General features: G+C 45.8%; 1 protein-coding gene and 2 pseudogenes across 2 annotated transcripts; 2 read left to right on the top strand and 1 right to left on the bottom strand.

Annotated features, from left to right (window-relative positions):
* Positions 1 to 4,408: 4,408 nt before the first annotated feature.
* LOC125529864 (1-aminocyclopropane-1-carboxylate oxidase homolog 1-like) lies at positions 4,409 to 6,610 on the top strand (annotated as a pseudogene).
* A 916-nt stretch (positions 6,611 to 7,526) lies between these two features.
* LOC125521561 (uncharacterized) lies at positions 7,527 to 10,975 on the bottom strand (annotated as a pseudogene). The gene is made up of 5 exons (XR_015610864.1): positions 10,306 to 10,975; positions 9,017 to 9,274; positions 8,370 to 8,888; positions 8,168 to 8,261; positions 7,527 to 8,056 (listed from the first exon to the last, which is right to left on the bottom strand). The product of XR_015610864.1 is annotated as an uncharacterized LOC125521561 (transcript).
* A 4,249-nt stretch (positions 10,976 to 15,224) lies between these two features.
* Positions 15,225 to 19,632, top strand: LOC125522213 (G protein alpha subunit 1). Its single transcript, XM_048687300.2, has 13 exons — positions 15,225 to 15,480; positions 16,285 to 16,441; positions 16,561 to 16,633; positions 16,947 to 16,984; positions 17,091 to 17,180; positions 17,347 to 17,424; positions 17,981 to 18,088; positions 18,175 to 18,276; positions 18,406 to 18,461; positions 18,567 to 18,701; positions 18,787 to 18,880; positions 18,981 to 19,120; positions 19,238 to 19,632. The coding sequence occupies exons 2-13, from the start codon at positions 16,349 to 16,351 to the stop codon at positions 19,407 to 19,409; spliced, it is 1,179 nt and encodes a 392-aa protein (XP_048543257.2). The 5' UTR covers positions 15,225 to 15,480; positions 16,285 to 16,348; the 3' UTR covers positions 19,410 to 19,632.
* Positions 19,633 to 20,340: the final 708 nt, after the last annotated feature.

The raw sequence follows: 20,340 nt of genomic DNA, 5'->3' as shown, positions 1-20,340 counted from the left end.
AGTGTTCTTCGAGATATGCTTGTAAAATTAAAAAATTGTCATTTTTGTTTTGCTCATGCACATGTATTTTCTAGTGTGTTTACGTATTTTTGTTTTGAATGACATGAGTATATATTTTCTATCAAATTATTATTTGCTTAAATTTCCATGGACAAGAGAAACGTTAAGTGGACTAATCTCCTGGATTGAAATTAGTGGGTTGTACCTAAATGGGCCTAAATTCTCATAATTGGGTTAATTACTATATGTGCCAACACTCTTGGACTGGGCAGAAGTTTAGTGGGCCAACAAATTTGGTGGGCTGATTACTACATGGGCTGCCACGTCGGATCCATGTTAGATTATGACGTGGTAGACAAGTTAATGCCGTCATGTGCAAGTCAGTTAACTGCCATCCATGACGGCTAAGAACCGTCATGGGTCGTGACGGTTTAGGATGGTCCGTCATGGAGCGTGCAGTGGTCAAATTATGACGCAATATACATGACGGATTTCAATTCCGTCACGTATGCCTCTGCATGACAGTTTTGTGCAGGTCGGTGACGGATTGGAACTGTCACGTATTAACAGATTTCTTATAGTGGTCTATGAATGTAAGGTTGCCACATCATACATGCATGTTAGTCATCCTTAACATTTTTCTTCGAAATGACATCTGTAACTGTAATCCAAAAGTTTTTTTAGATACTTTATTTATTTATTCAAGATTATATTTTCTTTTCATTTGATTTAGTTATTGGCAGCAACTATTTATGCATTTATTTAACAGCGTTACCGCAGAAACACACAGGGCATCATCTAGTTGGAGTAATTGAGATGAAAACAGAACCCTATTTATCCAGTACCTTTGAAGCCACTTGCATCCCGACCACCACACAAGATGACCAACTGAACCCACCTGACAGCAAAGCTTCATCTTAATTATATAGTGCCATGCCAAGGTAGGGAATGCTCATTTGGTCATCTGTTCAATTATGTATTCCTGGTAGTAAGCTCATTTGCCTATTCAGAATTCTGCTCTCTTGTATGTATCTACCTGCAGGCCAGGGTGCTTAAAACAAGCAACGAAAGGGCTAATGAAACATACCCAAAGAACGCAAGTTCCAAACCAAGAAGCAAAAAACAGAAAGCACTGCTAAAAGAAACTCGTTCTCAAGTGGATGATCATCTCAAAAGAAGGAGCTCCGCAAAAAAAACAGAAAGCACTGCTAAAAGAACTCATTCTCAAGGAGTTCCAAAACTCATTCTCCATGATGAGCAACACTCGGCCTATGCATAGCTAAGTTGCACACGGCCAAAGATCATCGGTCTTACAAAAGAAACAATAAAATCGACAGTTCGGCAGCAGTAAAGTTCTATGTCGAAGGAGGTGGCGAATCCATCCTCATCCCATCACAACCCATCTCAAGTTTGAGGTTCAAACTTGAGCTAGATCATCCAGGAATCATAAACAAGGATGATGAGTACCAAAAATGTTTACGCAAGAAAGAGAGTGACATAACTGAGCATGCCTTGAAAAATGCACAAGCTAATTCACACTAAACTGAAAGATATACTATGTTGTTTGCAAAGTTGAGAACATTAAAGGTGCATACCGATGATATATATTCTTGAGGGCAGGGCAGGGCAGTTACACAAAACCATCCCAAGTCAATTCACTCTTCTATATCCGACCAACACGAAGATGATAATGTACGGGCCAAGTTCAGACATGAGGGCCACGTGGGATGATGGATTTGGCGCCTGGATGATCTACAATGGCTATTCTTCTCGATCATCCTTCCTGGTGGATTGAGCCCCATGGCACTTTCATCTTTGTAGGTTTCGGTTCACGGCTCGCTGCCGGATCAGGAGCAAATGGAGGTTTGGTGGTATAGGATACGGACCGAAGGAAACTTTGGTCGGCTGGTTCGGCCTGGCAAGGGAAATGTCCCTCGACGTCGTTACCCGCCATGGAGGCGAAGCCGAGGTCCCTCCTATCCACCTCCGAACGAAGGTCCAAAATTCCGCCTGGTTTGGGGCGGCGGCGTTCTGCGCGTCGTACCCTCCATGGAGGCGCCGTCTTGGGAGGCTCAGGTGTTCGGGGGAAAGATGTTGTGGGTGGTGGGCTCCGTGTAGCTCCAGCAGCTGCGACAGTGTGGAGGTTGGCAGGAGGAGCAGCATTGTATCTCTCGGATGCAGAGGCTAAGAGGCCGGAGGTCATCCTCCTTTGGCAGGAGGAGAGTACTTCGAGGGAATTCGGTTAAATCAGCGGGTTCTGAAAAAAATACGCATGCTGCGTGCAACGTGATGACACTAGCAGACTGTTTCACACCGTTTTGTAGCAAACTGTTACAGCATCCAGCCCTTCCGATCGGATCCGTTGTGTCAGCAGGCAGCACCCGGCCCCTCACTCGGAGAGGGAGCCGCACGGCCTCCGACCACTCGCTGGGTGTCTGGGTTTTTTTTTTGGAACGAAGGCTCAAGAAGAGCCCGGCTTTGAATTAACAAAGCCATCAACCGGCTAGGATTACACAAGGCCACCAAGCATGAGCGACCGAAAGATACATGGGAGCTGACTGAGCAACTTACAATGCAACGCACACTACTGCGCACCTAGAAAATACACGAGAAAATCCTGCAAGTAATGTTGAAGTCCGCTGCACCCCGGGACCAAAGACAGGAAAACAAAGTAGCATCGAGGATCAGTCAGTAGCATGGAAGCACCGAGGGTCGCCTGACCATGGAGCATCGAACAAAACGAGCACCTGTCTTCCAACGCCGAAGAGGAACCCTATCCTCTCGCCTAGGCTCGAAGGCGCCGCACCATCGGATCGTTGGGAGCTCACCCGAGAGTTAGAGCAAGCGCCGGCCGACACACCAGAGCAAGAAAACTATCGGTCCTCGCCACACCGAAGACACACCACATCCGCTGCACTGCCACCTTCCTTGGACGCCGAGAAATAGAAGGAAAGTTGCCGGGAGGATCGTCGAAGAAGCACTACAGAGCATCAGGGGCGAAAGTTGGAAGCACTAGGTGTCGCTCCAGTGTCCGCACAAGGGGAGAGGCATCTGCGGTGCGCGTCGTGGAGCTGTCAACGGGAAGAGGAACCCTATCCCCCTACGACCCGGCTCAGGAGCAGAGCCACCATGACACACCACGACCTTGCCGCCGCAGAGCATCACTCCGTCGAGGCATACACCTGCAGGAGCACACACCCTACACAAAAAAAAATCACCCCTTGGGCTCGCCAAGGAGCGCTCTCCAACCTCACAGCCACTCTCCCGAAGAACCAGAGAGCCCCAGGCGGTGTCTCCAAGAAGAGAACGACGCGCAGGGCGCCGCCGCTGCCCAACCTGGGACGGGTTTTGGGCTTTCACCCGGGATCTGGGATGGGGGTGGATAGAACAGGTCCTCAGCGGTGCCTCCAGGGAGAAAAACCACGCGCGCACGCGCCGTCGCCGCCGTGGCCGGAGGACCGGCCAAGGGATTATCCCAGACGCAGACCTATACCACCATCACACCGCCAGCACCGGATCTGATAGCCAAAGCCACAGATCGGACACGCCAAAGGGGGAGTGGAGCAGAGGAGGAGAGAAGCACGACCTTCAGATCTGGAGTGGAAGAAGCCCACGCCGCGACAACCTCTTGCCGGCTCCTCGCTGCCCAAGCTGACGAGGAGGCCGTCCGCCGCATCCCGCGCCCGCCACCTGCCGCAAAGGTGGCGCCGCCTCACCGTCAGGGGCCGCCGCCCCGGCGTCCAGGGTCCTTCACCAAGGGACGAAGCGACGGGGAGCCTCGCCGCCACCTTCATCGGCAGCCTCCTAGGCTGGCGTACCTCTGGTGGCGGCAAGGGGAGGGGGTGGCGGCGCCGGGGGGAAACCCTCGTCGCCCCCGAGTCGCCCAAGGAGGACGACGCGGGAGCCGTGGGGGGGAGGGGGGGGGGACTAGAGCTCCTCTCCCGTCGTTCCTCGCTGGGTGTCTGGTTGGTGTAGAAGAAAAAGGAAATTGTTGAATCTTCAAGTAGAGTAGAGCCACAGACGAGCTGTGTTTGTACAGTATTGTTGAATACTAGGTACCCTTGCTTGAAAATCAGACCAAACAGGCAGCAGGGTTAGTCAATATCTTGATGTCGATCGATCTCCTTCAGCCAAGGCCTTCAAAGACAAGTAAAAGAAAAATTATTGCACACAGATTGTTGGGGCGTGAGTAGGTGTAGGTAGAAATTAACAGAGCCGTCCCTTTCAAACACTCAACTTTGTTTGTAAACACGTCTCACTCATCTATCTTCAAAACATTAATTAATTCTCTCAAATAAACTGGTAAGCAAATCAAAACCTGTTCCTATTCCGCCTACATATAAATAGAGGAGAACACGAGAGCAATCTAAACCACCTGCAAGCAAACTTGTTGTTGCTTAAACAAACAAGCAAACCATGGCATCCTCAGTTGTGGTGGATCACAGCCAGCGTGAGATGGAGATCAAAGCCTTCCACGAGAGCAAAGCCGGCGTCAAAGGCCTCGTCGACGCCGGTGTCACCAAGCTTCCCTCCATGTTCATACACCCTCCAGAGAATCTCCTCAGCTATTCACTCCCTGAAGAAGAAGACGATCATCTTCACAAGATTCGCGGCCTTCAGTTCCCCGTGATTGATCTCACCGGGTTTGATTCCCCGGAGAGCCGAAAGTGGGTCGTGGAGGAGATAAGGAGCGCGGCAGAGTCATGGGGCTTCTTTCAGCTGGTGAATCATGGGATTCCTCTCCATGTCATGGAGGGAATCCAGAGAGGAGTCCGAGCTTTCCATGAGCTTCCTCAGGAGGAGAAAGCAAAGTGGTACTCGCGCGACTTTGCTCGCAAGGTTAACTTCTTCAGCTTTCATGGAGATCTCAGCGCAGCAACTCCGGCCGACTGGAGAGATACCTTATCTTGCAAGGCTCTACAAGACCCCGAAAGCTTTGAAGCAATACCACAAATCTGCAGGTCATCCCTCCACTATATAATGTATAATTAACTTCACACACTAACTTTCTAATTAGTTATCCCATGCATGTTAAGGGTGCTTTCGTGAGATAAAATTATATTTTTGATAACATTATTGTGGAAGTGTACAGAGAAGAAGTGAGGGAGTACATGGAAGGCATCGATGGAGTTGTGATGAAGTTGTCTGAGTTATTTTCGGAAGCTTTAGGTCTTGCAAGTGATTATCTAGCAGGCACAAAATGCTTCAATGCAAGGTCTATGGCGTGTCACTATTTCCCGATATGTCCCGAGCCACATTTGACCATGGGTGGGACCAAGCATACTGACCTTGCTCCTCCAAGATAGCGTCGGCGGCCTTCAAATTCTTCATCAAGGTGTTTGGATTGATGTTCCTCCGGTCAAGGGTGCGTTGCTGGCCAATATTGCTGACATGATGCAGGTACTGTCACACTTTCAGCTAACCAAATTGCTATACATTAATTATATATTTTTTATACATTCACTCATTTGGAAAATATTTTTTTATTATTTTAGTATATAATTTTTTTAATTACGGTCATAAATTAATAACTATCTTATCTTCTATGCTTGTGCTTACAATATTCATCTATAAATTATATTTAAATAGTTTATTATTATTGTTAGTATACAATTATATTTGTATAGGCATATTTATGGGTACCAGCACTTTTTGTGAAACCTGTACGTTTCTCTTTCTAATAGTAGAGCTATAATATACAAAGCTGGATAGCGGTTTTACCCTGCAGTGATAAGTTTCAGAAAAATATATAAGAGTGAATACAGTATATTCCCCAATCTCTCATTGTCTCAAGTTCTAGTATTTAATTTTAAAATTATATTAAAATGGTGTGTAAACTCTAAACTATTAGTAAATATATAAATTTTGATAAGAAATGACATTACCAATTGATATTGGACCAAGCACATACATATTTGTATTCTAGTTGTCGATGTGAATTTTTGTAAATTGATCTTTATTTGTTATTTAAGATTGAAGGACAGTTTTGACACAATTCTAAATTTGAAGAATAATTTAATTATCATACAAAATCATTTTATTCGTGATAAATTTGCAATATTTTGTTTGTCATAAAATTTGTCATAAACAATAATGTTTAATAAATTAAACTATAGTTAACTAAAAAATATGTTGTTACTCACCATAATACCATACACCATCATTGATCTCTATGATGGATTGTTTGAAATCCAATTCTTATTTGTCCTTTTTGCAATTGTGCAGATTATTACAAACGGGAAGTTCAAGAGCGTGGAGCACCGAGTTCTGCTAAGACCAACTGTAGAGCCACTTATCTCAATTGCATGCTTTCTAAGCACTGATGATCTTGATAGGCCATATGGGCCGATAAAGGAGCTTTTATCAGAAGACAATAAGCCCATTTATGACCAAGTCATATTCCGTGAATACATGAAGAAGTATAAACTATAAATTACATCAACGGTGTTGAATTCTATATATTCCATCCTCTTATAATAAGTTTGTGATTGGTGACATTAATAATGTGGAAGAGTGGAAGCATAAAAATTTCTAGATATGGACGTATATTTTATTATAGGTGACCATGGTCATGTTTAGATTTTCAGAGTTATTGTGCAATGTATCTCCTTTTTCATAATCAATCCGGTGTATGGTTTGCTGAATAATTATTGAGAATTTTAACGTGTGCCCACTTATTGTATCTTTATCATCATACCGATGTCCTTGGCGACTTCGCCCCTCGGACAAGCTGCAGCGAACGCTTGTCCCCTCGGCCGACGCTGGCGGCCTTGACGACGTCTTGGCTATGTTTCATGTGACATTCTTCAAGTGCAGCAGAGTGTGCCTCGGCGCGGCCATCAACCACACAGCGGCGGACGTCAGGGAGGCGAGGGGCGACGTAGGTGTCGCAACGGATAATTATTATAAGATTCAGGCAAGGGTATTGATACTCATTTTGTTGTATTTTGTTTGAGTTTTGCAATAATTTATAAAGCATTCAAAATAGTACTGTACAGTATTAAGATACGCATATATTTCATCTTATGAGGCATTACTAAGTGTCGTCTCATTAAGCTTTTGATTTTAATAAATCCTAAAATTACCAAACTAATAAATTGTTACTATCCGTAGCTCCTTTTCTGAAGCCAAATGCTCCAGTGGTTGAAATTGTGCTACCCTCTCACATCACATCGGGAGGCTTGGCCCCGCCACTGTTTCTGAATCCTCATGCAGGTGTTCTTTGCTGTTGTCAGAGCATCCGCAATTTGGTCATTGTGTCCAACGCTAGCTAGAGTCGGCATTTGTTTGTTTCGGGGTGTTGGACTGTCCCTCAAGCATATGTAATGTAACGCAATGCACTTTATCGAAAGAAAAGAATCAACTGAGTTTGGATCTGATCAACATTCAGATCAGTCACTCCTGCAGGACTTATCACTGAAACTGAACAACTTGAGGCAAAAATGAAGCTGTGAGGATTCAGAAACTCAACTTGAGATGCACTGCATTGTACTGCACTCACATATATTTATATGGAGTTGCTAACATAACTCAATCATCCATTCATTCATTCATTCATTTGCTTGCTTGCATAGACAATAGAGTTTGTAAGTCGATTTCTCTCTCCAACATGTCATGTCAATGGGATGGCTACATTACGGTAGAGACAGCCTAAAGTTACTTACTTAACACACACACACAGACACCAAGTCAAGTATATACACCACACCAGCAACACCAACACAAGTATATATAGAGAGAGAGCCTACCAACGAAGAACGATGAGGAAGAGGAACCGTTTAGTTTAGCTTACACCGGCCGGTAGCTCAGTGACCTCCAGACACCAACCAATACAAGCACAAGCAGAGGGGGATGGCCATCACCAGGAGCGCCAGCCAGAGGGACCTCCGCCGTCTCGCTGTTTCTGAAAATGAATCTCCAGGGCCAGGCAAGTAGGCACTGTTGCGCAGGAGTCCGTCCGGGTCATGCCCGTTTCGACCCGAGTCCTGCTTCACCCTCTGCTTCAGACCGGCTCCACGACTCGGCTTGGCATCTTCTTCTTCCAATATGCTGTCATCTGCACGGCAGCAAATTTACCAAACAGCTCGGCTTAGCCACAGCTCACGATACGGGCACTGAGCTATCCCCTTTCTCTTTCAAAACTGAAGAAGGCTTATTACGTACGTACCATTGAATGATAGATGCTGGAGCTTGTCTGCAACTTCCACCCAAGAAACCAGTAGCGCTTGAGCAGGAGTGATGTTATGCATCAGATCTCCAGCCTAAGCAAGACATATTATGATGAGTAAATTAAATACTACTAAGTAGACTTGCTCCAAGTCTTTTTTCAAGCATAACTCAAGGTAATTAGTCAGAAGAACCATACATACCATGGTTTGGAAAAGTGCATCATTGACATGATCCTCCTCCTCATGGTTGTTGGATGAACTTTCTGTGCTACAGCCAGCTGATTCGCCCTCACCTTCTTCGCTTTCCGAGTGACAAGCTAATATAGGCTGAGACGCCGATGCCCTCTCAACAGCGTACGCAAGCCGGATCCTCCTTGCCGCAATCCCTTGTTGTGGGTCCATCAACTCTACTGGAGCTGTGGCCTGCTGCTGCTGCTGCGTCCAAGGTGCTGCTCCCATAGGGCCAATTGAATTTATCATGTCCAACATATCTTGGGGATAAGGAGTCCATGAGCCTGTAGGATTGGACACGCCCGTTTCGTCATCGGCTGGATTGGGCAACATGGCTTGCACATCCTGCTCACCTATGATGTTGTTCAGATACATCGAGAAGTCTTCCTGCTCATCACCCATGTTGCCGACAAAAGGGAGATCCGTGTAAGGACGCATCGGGGAGCTGATTGCAGGAAGCTGGGCCAACATATTCAGATAAGCAGCATCCTGCAATTTAATTTATGGATAAGAAAAGACACACACATTTCTCAGTCAACTGAAAGACAGGAGAAGAGGCTGAAAATATAATATAATATAATATAATGCATGAAAGGGAAAGAAAAGCAGCAATTTACCTGATCCGCTATCTGCTCTGCGTCACCGGCGGCTGCAAGAAGATGGGCAGTGGAGGTGTGGTCGGTGGTTGCATTGGTCGGGGTCAGCTGGCTCGAATCAGATGGCGAGGCCTTGTCTTCCACCATGGAGGCGCTGGCCGTGTCGTCGGCTTGCTGTAGCGGCGGATTGGCTGGAGGCGACGTGGACGGGGGTTCTGAAACGGGGGCCGGGGTCTCTTCATCCTGCTTGTTGAACAGGCGGTACAGAACAAAGCTATCCTGAAGAAACAAATCAACAAGACAGTCATCGAGTGATATATACATGGTTTCATCAGCTCGCAAATATGTATGTATGTACAGTCCTAGTGTTATGACAAGTTGACAAAAGATTTTGTCAAGAAGTGAACGAGGCAATGGTACTGACTGACTGAGTGCACAATGATGGTCTTTTCTTTAATGAAGAAGTTATTTCAGAAGTAAAGAAAAGGTGTAAACCACAAAGTATACAGGCCATTCCTATTGCACCAAGTAGTGACTTGACGAGCGACATAGAGCGTACGAACGACACAGACACCAACTAGGGACTGACTGATAGACTGCACAATTATACATGCTTTCATCATCTTGCAAGTATGCCCTGTCCTATTGTTATGGCAGGCAGAATTGGCCCAAAAATAGAGTGAGCTACACCTTACTGACTGCAAACGGTGCTGCTAAGCTAGCTAGCTAGGGCATTCATATTCATAGAAGAAAGAAAGAAAGAAAGAAACAAGAAGAAGATATTTTGAACACAACATATTCATATTCATCCTGCCAACAAGTATGCCATGTCCTCCTAGTGTTCAAATCCTGTCAACAACCGAGCTATATATGTGTGGTGTGGTGATTGACTGCAAATTGTTCCTGCATAAGCTAGCTAGCACATTCATATCCACACTAGGTAGTACGTATATATAATTGAGAAACAAGCAACTGAATGAGATGCTACAAGAGGCAGAGTATCTATCTATCTGCAGATTTGACTAGTCCAACCCAGTTAGTAACTTATATGTGCCTGCCTGCCTGACTGACTGACTGACTCACTGCAACCCTAACACATTGGTATCTATCTGATTTGTTCTAGGTACTACTACTTACTGCCAATAAGCAAGCTAGGTAACACATTGGCATCCATGGCATGGCAGAAAGAAAGAAAGAAAGAAAGAAAGAATTACTCTACTCTACTTATTCAAGCTGAAATCAAATCAAACCAATGGAAGCCGAGCAGAGGAGAACAAGAGGGAGGAAGGGGAAAACAAGAGGAAGGTTACATTTTGGGGGCCTGCAGATTGAGATTGGGATTGGGACTGGGATTGGGATTGGGGGTTTGGGTCGGTGGCGGTGTACTCGTGCATGATCCACGGGGTGCGTGCGCCGCGTGGGGCGCGGCCGCGGTGGAACACCAGGGTCTTCTTCACGCCGATGAGGGCGCCCTTCCCCCTGCAGCCGCCGGGGCCGGGCGCCCGGATGAGGCGGTCCTTGCCGGTGGCCTTCCAGTATCCGGCGGCGGTGGAGCGGCAGGAGCGGGAGGACTTGCCGGGGTACTTGGGGCGGTCGCGGCGGGCGAAGAAGAACCACTCGGGGTCGTCCGACTTGATGACGGAGCGGGCGGGCAGGTCCCACGGCTCCACCGCCGCCAGGTCCACGTCCGGGATCGCCAGCAGGTCCGGGTGCGCCCGCCCCGCGATCTTGGCCTTGAGGTAGTGCCGCACCAGCTCCTCGTCCGTCGGACGGAACCGGAACCCCACCGGCAGCACCGCCGCCGCCGTCGCCGGGGTCGAGGAGGACGACGACTCCGACCCCGCCGCGGTCGTCATCGCTGGCTAAAGACTTTTCCTTTCTCCTCCTACTCTGCTTTTCTTTCTTTCTGACTGACCGTCCGGGAGCAGAGCAGAGAGGAGAGGAGAGGGGAAGCAGAGCAAGAAAGACAGTGGTGAATGGTGATGGATGGTTTTTCTACTCCCCTTTTCAACTCTCAACCCTCTCTCACTTTTTGGTTTCCCAATTTCTCAAAAAAATTAAAATAAAACTTTTTGGTTTCCCAAAACTTACAAACCCCTGCCTGCATCTACAATCTATCTATTAGAGCACAAAGTAGGAGATAATGATGCTGGATGCCTCGTATGTATCTTTAGGTTGTATCGCGTGCATTAAATGAAAATCTCGATGTTTACGCTTCCGATTGTTGGTGGTATCTACTTGTTGTGTCCATGAGCTTTTATTGCCGCGCATAATGTCACGGTCCTCCCTGGCGTATTTGTACTAATTAATGCGTCCAAAGTGCGTTACGGCTTGTCTCTGTTGACCATTTTTTTCCCGTCGTGGTCGTTTCCAACCCTCGCACACTGTTTTGTTGCCAAACTTATAAACCCCTCCATCTATTTAAGCACACACTCACAAATCCACCATATATTTATATAAGGTTGGAATGCAAGGATTAAATGAAAATCTCCATGTCATGCTTTCAGTGCTCCATATCTATCTTCAAGTGTCTAGAAGCTTTTATTGCCACATCTAACATGATTAGTCAATGAAATATTTGTATTCATGTGTCAAATGCGCATTATGATTAGCTGTATCTTAGTTGGCATCTTCGGTTCTACATCACCTGTTCACCGGTGGTACTACCGTCACTTATGGCCATGCCAGTAACAATCATTTATTTACAAAGCGACCGTGAACAAATTGAAGATCACAACAAAGAACACGTTTGTCAATCAAGCGAAATTGAGAGTACACACATGTCCTTCAAACGTGCACACGGGACATTGGAAAAAAAAAGTTAAAATGTAGTTGGGTCCAGGTATTGCAACACCGCACCACCCAAACACTTGGTGATGGTTTCCTTTGTCCACTCTTTGCTTGTTGTTTTCAACTCTCTCTCTCTCTCACTCACTTTTTTTGTTTCCCAAAACTTACAAACCCCTGCATCTATTTGAGAATAAAGTAAAAGATAACGACATAAAGGCGGTCTCGATGCATCATGTTTTAAGGTTGCATAGCAGGCATTTAATGGAAACTTTGATGTGATGTTACCAATGGCATGTATCTATTTGTTGTGTCCATGATGTGATCGATTCGTGGCATATTCGCATTTACGCGCCGAAAACACGTTACCATTGACCTTGTTGTCCACTTTTTCCTTGTCATGGTCGTTTTCAACTCTCTGGTACTACTTTTGTTGTCTATTTAAGCACAAAAGCACAAGCTAAGGTACAAGGACACTCTTAGTGCATGGTATCTTGAGGTTATATCACGTGCATTAAATGGGAATTTTGATGTGATGGTTGGTCTACTTATTTTGTCAATAAGCTTTTATTGCCGCCCATAATATGATTGATCCGTGGCATATTCGCTTTTATGCGCCTGAAGTGTCTAATGAATCATCTTGTGTTGGCATCCATCGCTGGTTGTACATCACACGCTAATCGGTGATACCGTCGTCTCTCATGACTATGTCGGCAAAAATCCTTTTTTACATAAGTGATTGTGAACAAACGAAGATCACAACACATCCCCAAAGCATGACAACCAAAGAAAGATAACATTACAAACAAGTCCTTCAACCATGTCAACACTTTACCTTTCTCTTCTGCTTTCTTTCTGTCCGAGATGAGAGGGAGGGGAGAGGAAGCAACAAGCAACAAGACACCACGGGGTCACTCACCCAAACACATCATTTTTTCCTCTCCACTTTTCCCCTTCGTCTCTAATGATTGTTTGAACTCTCTCTCTCTCCCTCTCTCATACATAAACTTTTTTGTTTCCCAAACTTATAAACCACTGCATCTATAAATTGCTTAAGCACAAAACACAAGATAACGATATTAAGGTGCTCACAATGCATCATATCTTATGGTTGTATCGTGTGCATTAAATAGAAATCTCGATGTGACGCTTTCAATGATATGTATCTATTTGTTGTGTCAATGAGCTTTTATTGCCACGCATAACGTGATCAATCCATGGCATATTCGTATTTACACGCCGAAAGCTCGTTACGACTGACCTTTGTTGTCCACTTTTCATCGCCATGGTTGATTTCAGCTCTCTCGCACTATTTTGTTGTCAAACTTACAAAAAGCATGCATCCATTTAAGCACAAAAGCACAAGATAAGGCAGGATGACGCTCTCAATGCATCATCCTGAGGTTTTTCTTGTCCAATTATTTTCTGGTCATCAGGTTTGTTTTCATCTCTCTCTCTCTCTCTCTCTCATTTTTTTGTTTCCCAAGCTTATAATCGTCTACATCTATTTAAGCAAAAAGTAGGGGTAAGGATAGAAGGTCACTCTCGATGCATCATATACTGAGGTTCTATCACGTGCATTCAAATTTTTGATGTGATGCTTTCAATGGTATGTATGCATATTTTTGTTGTGTGGCGATGAGCTTTTGATGTCGCGCATAACGTGATCGATCCATGGCATATTCGCTGTTATGCGCCGAAAGTGTGTTACGACTGATCTTGTGTTGGAATCACCAATTCTACATGACCCACGAATTGGTGGTACCATTGTCTCTCACGACTATGTCAATACCAGTCATCTTTCTTCGAAAGGAACCATGAACAAACTAAAGATCACAAGACATATCCCCCAACATGTTAACAAAGGAGAATAAGAATTACAGACAAGTCTTTTGAACTTGCACACAGAACCACGAACAAAATTGTTAAAATGTAGTCGGGTCCAGGTATTGCAGCCGACCATGGCAGAGATGCCAACCTCAGCGAGACCGATTGACTTCACCTTGTCAACACATCTAGACCAACCCTGAATATGCCAACCCTAGCCACCAAAGCCAGCCGAGAAAGAAATGGAAATTGTAGGAAGGAGGTTGGGGCCTCCTATACTTGGATGTTGAGTAAGAGGAGATGGGGGGGGGGGGGGGTCGGTGTAAGACCCCTTACCTGCCGACGACCAACCCTCACACTTTGCAGCCACACATGTGATGGTTGAATCTGCGGCTTTGGTGACTAGGTTTGGCATTGTGCATCTGATGAAGAAGGAACATCCCGCCGACAGCTTGCACGACACGCAATACACCATATCGATGAAGGATTAGTGCCGCTGCCCCCTTTTTGTCAAACAAGGACGATGAGAGAAACGAGAGGGGAGATGGAGCCACCACATCTTTGAAGTCTTCCGATCCTACAAGCTTTATTGAATTGACTCACCTCTGGCAGCTAGCTAGCTTCCAGCCCTGTAAGATAGCCAAGGGGAGAGCTTCAAGCATCGACCGCCAACAGTGTCTGGAAACAGATGAGGTGGGCTCCAGGGTAAGAGCATCTCCAACCGTTCGGCCCCCAAGAGCTTGAAATAGCGCCTCTTGGGGGCTTACCAGCTATATTTTCGGCATGGGGGTGCTCGGGTTCCCAGCAGCCCCTCAAGTTCGCCCCCCAACCGTCAAGTTCAGCCCAAGTTCGGCGCAAATTAGGCCCAAATTCGGCGCAAATTAGCTCCTCCATCAGAGCTGCGAACGCCTCCTCCTCGTCGGAGTCCATTGCTGAACAAGCAAATCGTCGAACACCTAGCGAGCGTGGTGGGTGGGCAGCCGCGGTTATCCCCACCTGCGTGGTCAGAGCCCTGGAAAGCTTGCCCAGGAGCAGGATGGAGACTGTCGTGGCGAAACCCCTCTCTTTTCGTAGGGGAATGACCTTTCTAGCCGTGGAGCAGCGGCTGTGGGCAGGTGGGTGGCACCGGGATCGGCATGGCGGCGAAAGGGGAAGTGGCGTCCTGCCGTGTGCGGGTCGAATCTGGGCGGGGAAAAAGGCGTTTCTCGCCTCACAGTGGTGGCCCACACGCCACTTTTACTTTCGCCGGAGCCCCCAAGTCCCCGCCGTAGTGTATTGAGTTCGGCCTGGGATCACCGGGCCAAAAAATGGTCCGAAACGGCGGAATTCGGCGTCCTGAGGGCGCGACTGGGTTTTTTTTTTTGCGCCGGCAGAAAAAACGGCGTCTTGGGGGGCCTGTTGGGGTGCGGCTGGAGATGCTCTAAGACAAGCACCACCCTGAATTTCAGTTTTTTTAAAAGGTTTATATATATATATACAGTAGTATTTGATTTTGTTTGTTCTGTTTGGGAATTTTTTATTGGTGACGGTGATTTTAGTAGTTTCATTTTTTTTCATAGAAAAAGGAGTAGTATTTTGGATTTGGATTTCGTCTTGCCTACCAAACCAAAGTGGAGACGCACGCATTCATTCCCTTTCGATCTCTCACTCCACTTTGGTTCCTCACTCTCACTCTCACGCTGACTGACCTACCAAACCAATCTCTCCTCCTCCCTCCCTACAAACCACCCGCCGCCGCCGCCGCCGCCCAGAAGCTCCCCCCTGCCGTCTCCACCCCGCCCCTCCCGCCACTCCCCTCCCCTCCCCTCCCCTTGTATTGGATTGGATTGGATTGGGTTGAGCCTTCTTGGATCGGATCGGATTCGATTGAGGTATGTATGAGCAGCAAGCAAGCCAGCCTAGATTCAGATTCAGATTCATTCTATCTCTCATCTCTTTTCGTCACTCGGAAAATAAATAAATAAATAAAAAACACAGCTTGTTGGTTGTAGCTAGCTAGCTCAGTGAGTAGATCCGCCCGCCCGCCGTGCAGTTGGTAGGTCAAAGCCACTACCTAATCACCAGGATTCTATCTTTCTTTGCTTGCTTATTACTAGTTTCTTGATTTGTTTCTACTCCACTGTAAATGTACTGTACCAAGGAAAGGAAAGAAAAGGAAATGAAAGGAAAGGAAATGAAAGGAAAGGAAAGGATATGCTGCTTGATTTGTTCCGCAGCTTGTTTCTACATCTCATCTCATCTCATCTCATCTGCCTTCTTTTTTCTTTCTTATTATATATAACATGCATACCGTAGCATAGCATAGCAAAGGGGACGATTGATTGATTGATTGGTATCATTCACCAAGCCTCCTTCCTTCCTTGCTTGCTTGCTTCCTTGCCAGAAAGAATGTGAATGTGAATGTGCAGCTCACTCAGAATGAATCTAGCATACGTATATAGTAAGGCCCAAAATACACATACCAACCACCATTCATGACTTCATACTTCATACACATATATACCAACCATCTTATCTTGATTCATTCAACTCAACCCTCCATCTTCAATCAATGTGCTGCCTGCCTGCCTGCCTGCAACTATAATACTCTCTCTCTCTCTCTTTTATTAAGCTATAACTAGGTAGTTTTATTTAGAGGTCTCTGGATCTTACTTGCCCGTCATCTTATCTTTCAGGTCATTGGCAAGCAAGGAAGCATGAGACCGACCGCACATCTTGTCTTCTAGAATAATAATAGTAATGTCCATGCTCGCGTGTGCGCTTCAAACCATGGGCTCATCCTGCAGCAGACCTCACTCAGTAAATGAGGCAGACGCAGCTGACAACACAAGAGTGAGTAAGCTCATCCTTTCCATACCACTTACTAGACCTCTTCATTTCATTCAATTCCTCCTCTCCTGTCCCGTCCTGTCCTGATGCACACACACACACACCTCGATCCACCTTTACAGTCTGCAGACATCGACCGCCGCATTCTGCACGAGACAAAGGCGGACCAGCACATCCACAAGCTCTTGCTTCTTGGTAACTAAACTGCCAACTCACTTTAACTTTTACACGCATTTCTTCTTATGCCTGCTAGTCTCAATTTTATCTTCACAATTTGAATTTACTGCTTCACTGAACTATATCTTTCTAACCAAGTTCATTTGTGTATCTCCTTTGTTTTTGATTTTTGAACTTTTTTGCAAGCTTTCTCATTAATGATGGGGATCACTGAAAACAAACATTACTTGAACCAATTCCCGATAGTTAGCTCTCTTCTTTAGCCTGCTTTGCTTCAGAATCAGGACCGAACGATTCCTAATAGGATGCCGATGCTTTCTGTCTTTTTCAGGTGCCGGAGAATCAGGAAAGTCCACGATATTTAAACAGGCAAGAACCCCTCCATTGTATTGTATTATCCTTCCCTGCCCCATGGCCCCATGGAAATATAGTATGATGCCTTACGTTTACTGAATGTTTGTTTGTTTATCTTCAGATCAAGCTTCTTTTCCGAACCGGCTTCGACGAGGCAGAACTCAAGGGCTATACGCCCGTCATCCATGCCAACGTGTTCCAGACAATCAAAGTATGCTCCTACTACTGGAACGGGTGTGTTTTAATATATATGGTTTTTTTCCCTCTTCCTCCTATTGCTTCGTGGGGATCATGTAGGCAGCTTTATCATCTTCTTATGGGGGCCTGTGTGTTTTGCACATATTTTCCCTGAGTAATAGTGAGTTGAATTTGCACAGATACTATATGATGGAGCTAAAGAGCTTGCCCAAGTGGAATCCGAGTCTTCAAAATATGTGATATTACCCGATAATCAGGTCCGTGCATCCTATTTTGTTCAGTAAGTAGTAGAGTTACATTTGGTGGATTCCGACATAAGCAACACCAATGTCTCGCAGCAACATGATAACTGTGCTCTGTTACAACTGAAGCAGCATTACAGTTACACAACCAGCTAGGCTAGGCTATGTTCAATCAAACCTGTCCAACTTACAACATGATGTAATATCTTGCAACATGATAACAATCATCTGCTACAATTTACAACTGGAGCAGCAGTTCCTTGTTAAGCAGTATTATTGTCCAGAGAGCAAGCAGCAGTTTCTATTTCAAACTGATAACCATCATCTGTTTGTTACACAACTACAACTACTGTAGCTAGGGCTACAATCGAACCTCTTCAGACCTCGCATTGCAGCTCTGCTGCACTAGATCTAGATGAACTTCTTCAGACCCGCAAACACCCTGCTTTAAGCAGGCAGTATTGTGTTTTGCTGCTTTTCCACTGTCATTCTCGAATACATATCCAACTGTCGAATACTTTTCCCTTTTATGTATTGCTCTGCTCCTTTGATTTTCCTATCCTATCTTCAGGAGATTGGAGAAAAACTATCAGAAATCGGAGGCAGGTTGGATTACCCTTCGCTTAACAAAGAACTCGTACAGGATGTGAGAAAATTATGGGAAGATCAAGCCATTCAGGTTTTTGTTTCGGTTTCTGTAAAGAGATGTGAATGACGTCAAACAACCAACTTAGTTATAAAGAAATGCATCTTTCTACTGTGTAGGAAACTTACTCGTGTGGAAGTGTGCTGCAAGTTCCTGACTGTGCACACTACTTCATGGACAATTTGGACCGATTAGCTGAAGCAGATTACGTACCAACAAAGGTCGGTCTGTAATTATCCACAATCAAATTCTTATCTGGAGACATTTATTTACTGGTTATCAGATCAGATGGATAGATATAATGATGGTCAGATTTTTTTTCTCTGCTAACATTTCGAGATGCTTTGCAGGAGGATGTGCTCCATGCAAGAGTGCGGACAAATGGGGTTGTAGAAATTCAGTTTAGGTAATCTGGTTAATTTAGGTTTGCATATATCATCTTTTGCTCTGCTCAGATACATACATACAGAATGACAGACTGAAGAGAGTTTTTTTTGGTCTGTGCATGCAGCCCCCTTGGAGAGAGCAAAAGGGGCGGAGAGGTGTACAGGCTGTACGACGTAGGGGGTCAAAGGAATGAGAGGAGGAAGTGGATTCATCTCTTTGAAGGTGTTGATGCAGTTATCTTTTGTGCTGCCATTAGCGAGTGAGTACAACAATCTCATTTTCTTGTGCTGCACTGAGTACATGAATACATGAATAGATGTTTGGAGGCCGTTACTGTCTGTCAGGTACGATCAGTTGTTATTTGAGGATGAGACGCAGAACAGGATGATGGAGACCAAGGAGCTGTTCGACTGGGTGTTAAAGCAAACATGTTTTGAGGTCTGTCTCAAATTTCCCGTTTTAAAGCAAAGAAGCTATTCTTGATGGAGTATTTCTGATCCTAGTCTACTTGATGTGATGTTGCTTTCGATCGGTCCAGAAAACATCCTTCATGCTGTTCCTCAACAAATTTGACATATTCGAGAGGAAAATACAAAAGGTTCCTTTGACCGTGTGCGAGTGGTTTAAGGACTATGAGCCAATCGCGCCTGGCAAACAGGATGTGGAGCATGCCTACGAGTGAGTGCACACAGTCCTCAACAAATTTGGCATATTCGAGAGGAAAATACATTATTTGTTTCAGTCAGTTTGCTCTTATGGTATGGTGTTTTACTTTTATAATATACTTGAGTGCAGGTTCGTGAAGAAGAAGTTTGAGGAGGTCTACTTCCAGAGCAGCAAGCCCGAGCGTGTCGACCGGGTGTTCAAGATCTACAGAACGACGGCGCTGGACCAGAAGCTTGTGAAGAAGACGTTCAAGCTCATGGACGAGAGCATGAGACGCTCCCGGGAAGGAACGGGGACGTGATCCACATGAGAAAGAAGAAAAACGGCAATTAAATTAGGATGACACAGAAATTAAGTTTACGGTGTCGTGTCGCAACTTTGTGTGTGTTGTAATTCATCATTCTTTAGTGTAGAAGAAGAGGAACAAGACTGATTGATCCCTTTGTGCTTGCTTGCAAGCTCCAGGAAAGGAAAGGAAAGAAATCTGATGATGAATGCAGTCAGTAGCATGCAAAGTTTGGATCTATCTGTCTTTTTTGCTGTCTACTTGCCCTCTGGGGCGCATTGACCGAGCCGACACCCCTACCGCCCAAGCGGGACAAGGATGCCACCCAACCAATGTCGAGATAGAGCCCCACCTCATAGAGCTGCCAGTCACATTGTTCCCGAGATCGCCATCTCGGCGCACAATCAGAAACCACCCGGAGCCGCCGCCCCAACGTCCACTGTCCCCGATGACGAAGAGATCCGTGCAAACTGCAGTATGCTGACTCTTCAAGGCGATGCCTCAAAGAAGGAAACGACGTAGCCGCCGTCATTGCCCGCTTCGACCATCCGAAGCTAGAGATTTATCCCGGAGAGTCGTGTAATGGAGCTCCACGACAACGCCTTCAAGAAGGGGAACGACGCCATGGCGCCGCCGTTGCCGGCACCGACCCAAAGTCAGGGCTGGACTTTCGCCCAGAGCTCCACCACATCTCCGAATCCGAGCAATTCATGATCCACTGGTCAGTGCGGAGATTCCTTGAAGCAACGACGAAGTTGCGACACATGGAAGACGTCATGGATATAAGAGAATTCCGGCGGCAACTCCAATTTATATGCCACTTGACCACGTCTAGCAATAATGCGGAAAGGACCAATGTAGCGTAGAGCTAACTTGCCCTTGATTCTGAAGCGGTGAGTGTCCTTCATAGGAGTGACACGCAGATAAGCTTGATCACCAGGTTGAT

This window comes from Triticum urartu, chromosome 7A (genome assembly GCF_056163025.1).
Source record: "Triticum urartu cultivar PI428250 chromosome 7A, HENAU_Tu73, whole genome shotgun sequence".
Taxonomy (NCBI): Eukaryota; Viridiplantae; Streptophyta; class Magnoliopsida; order Poales; family Poaceae; genus Triticum; species Triticum urartu.
Note: the sequence above shows the minus strand (reverse complement) of the source record. Positions and strands in the feature narration are given on the sequence as shown.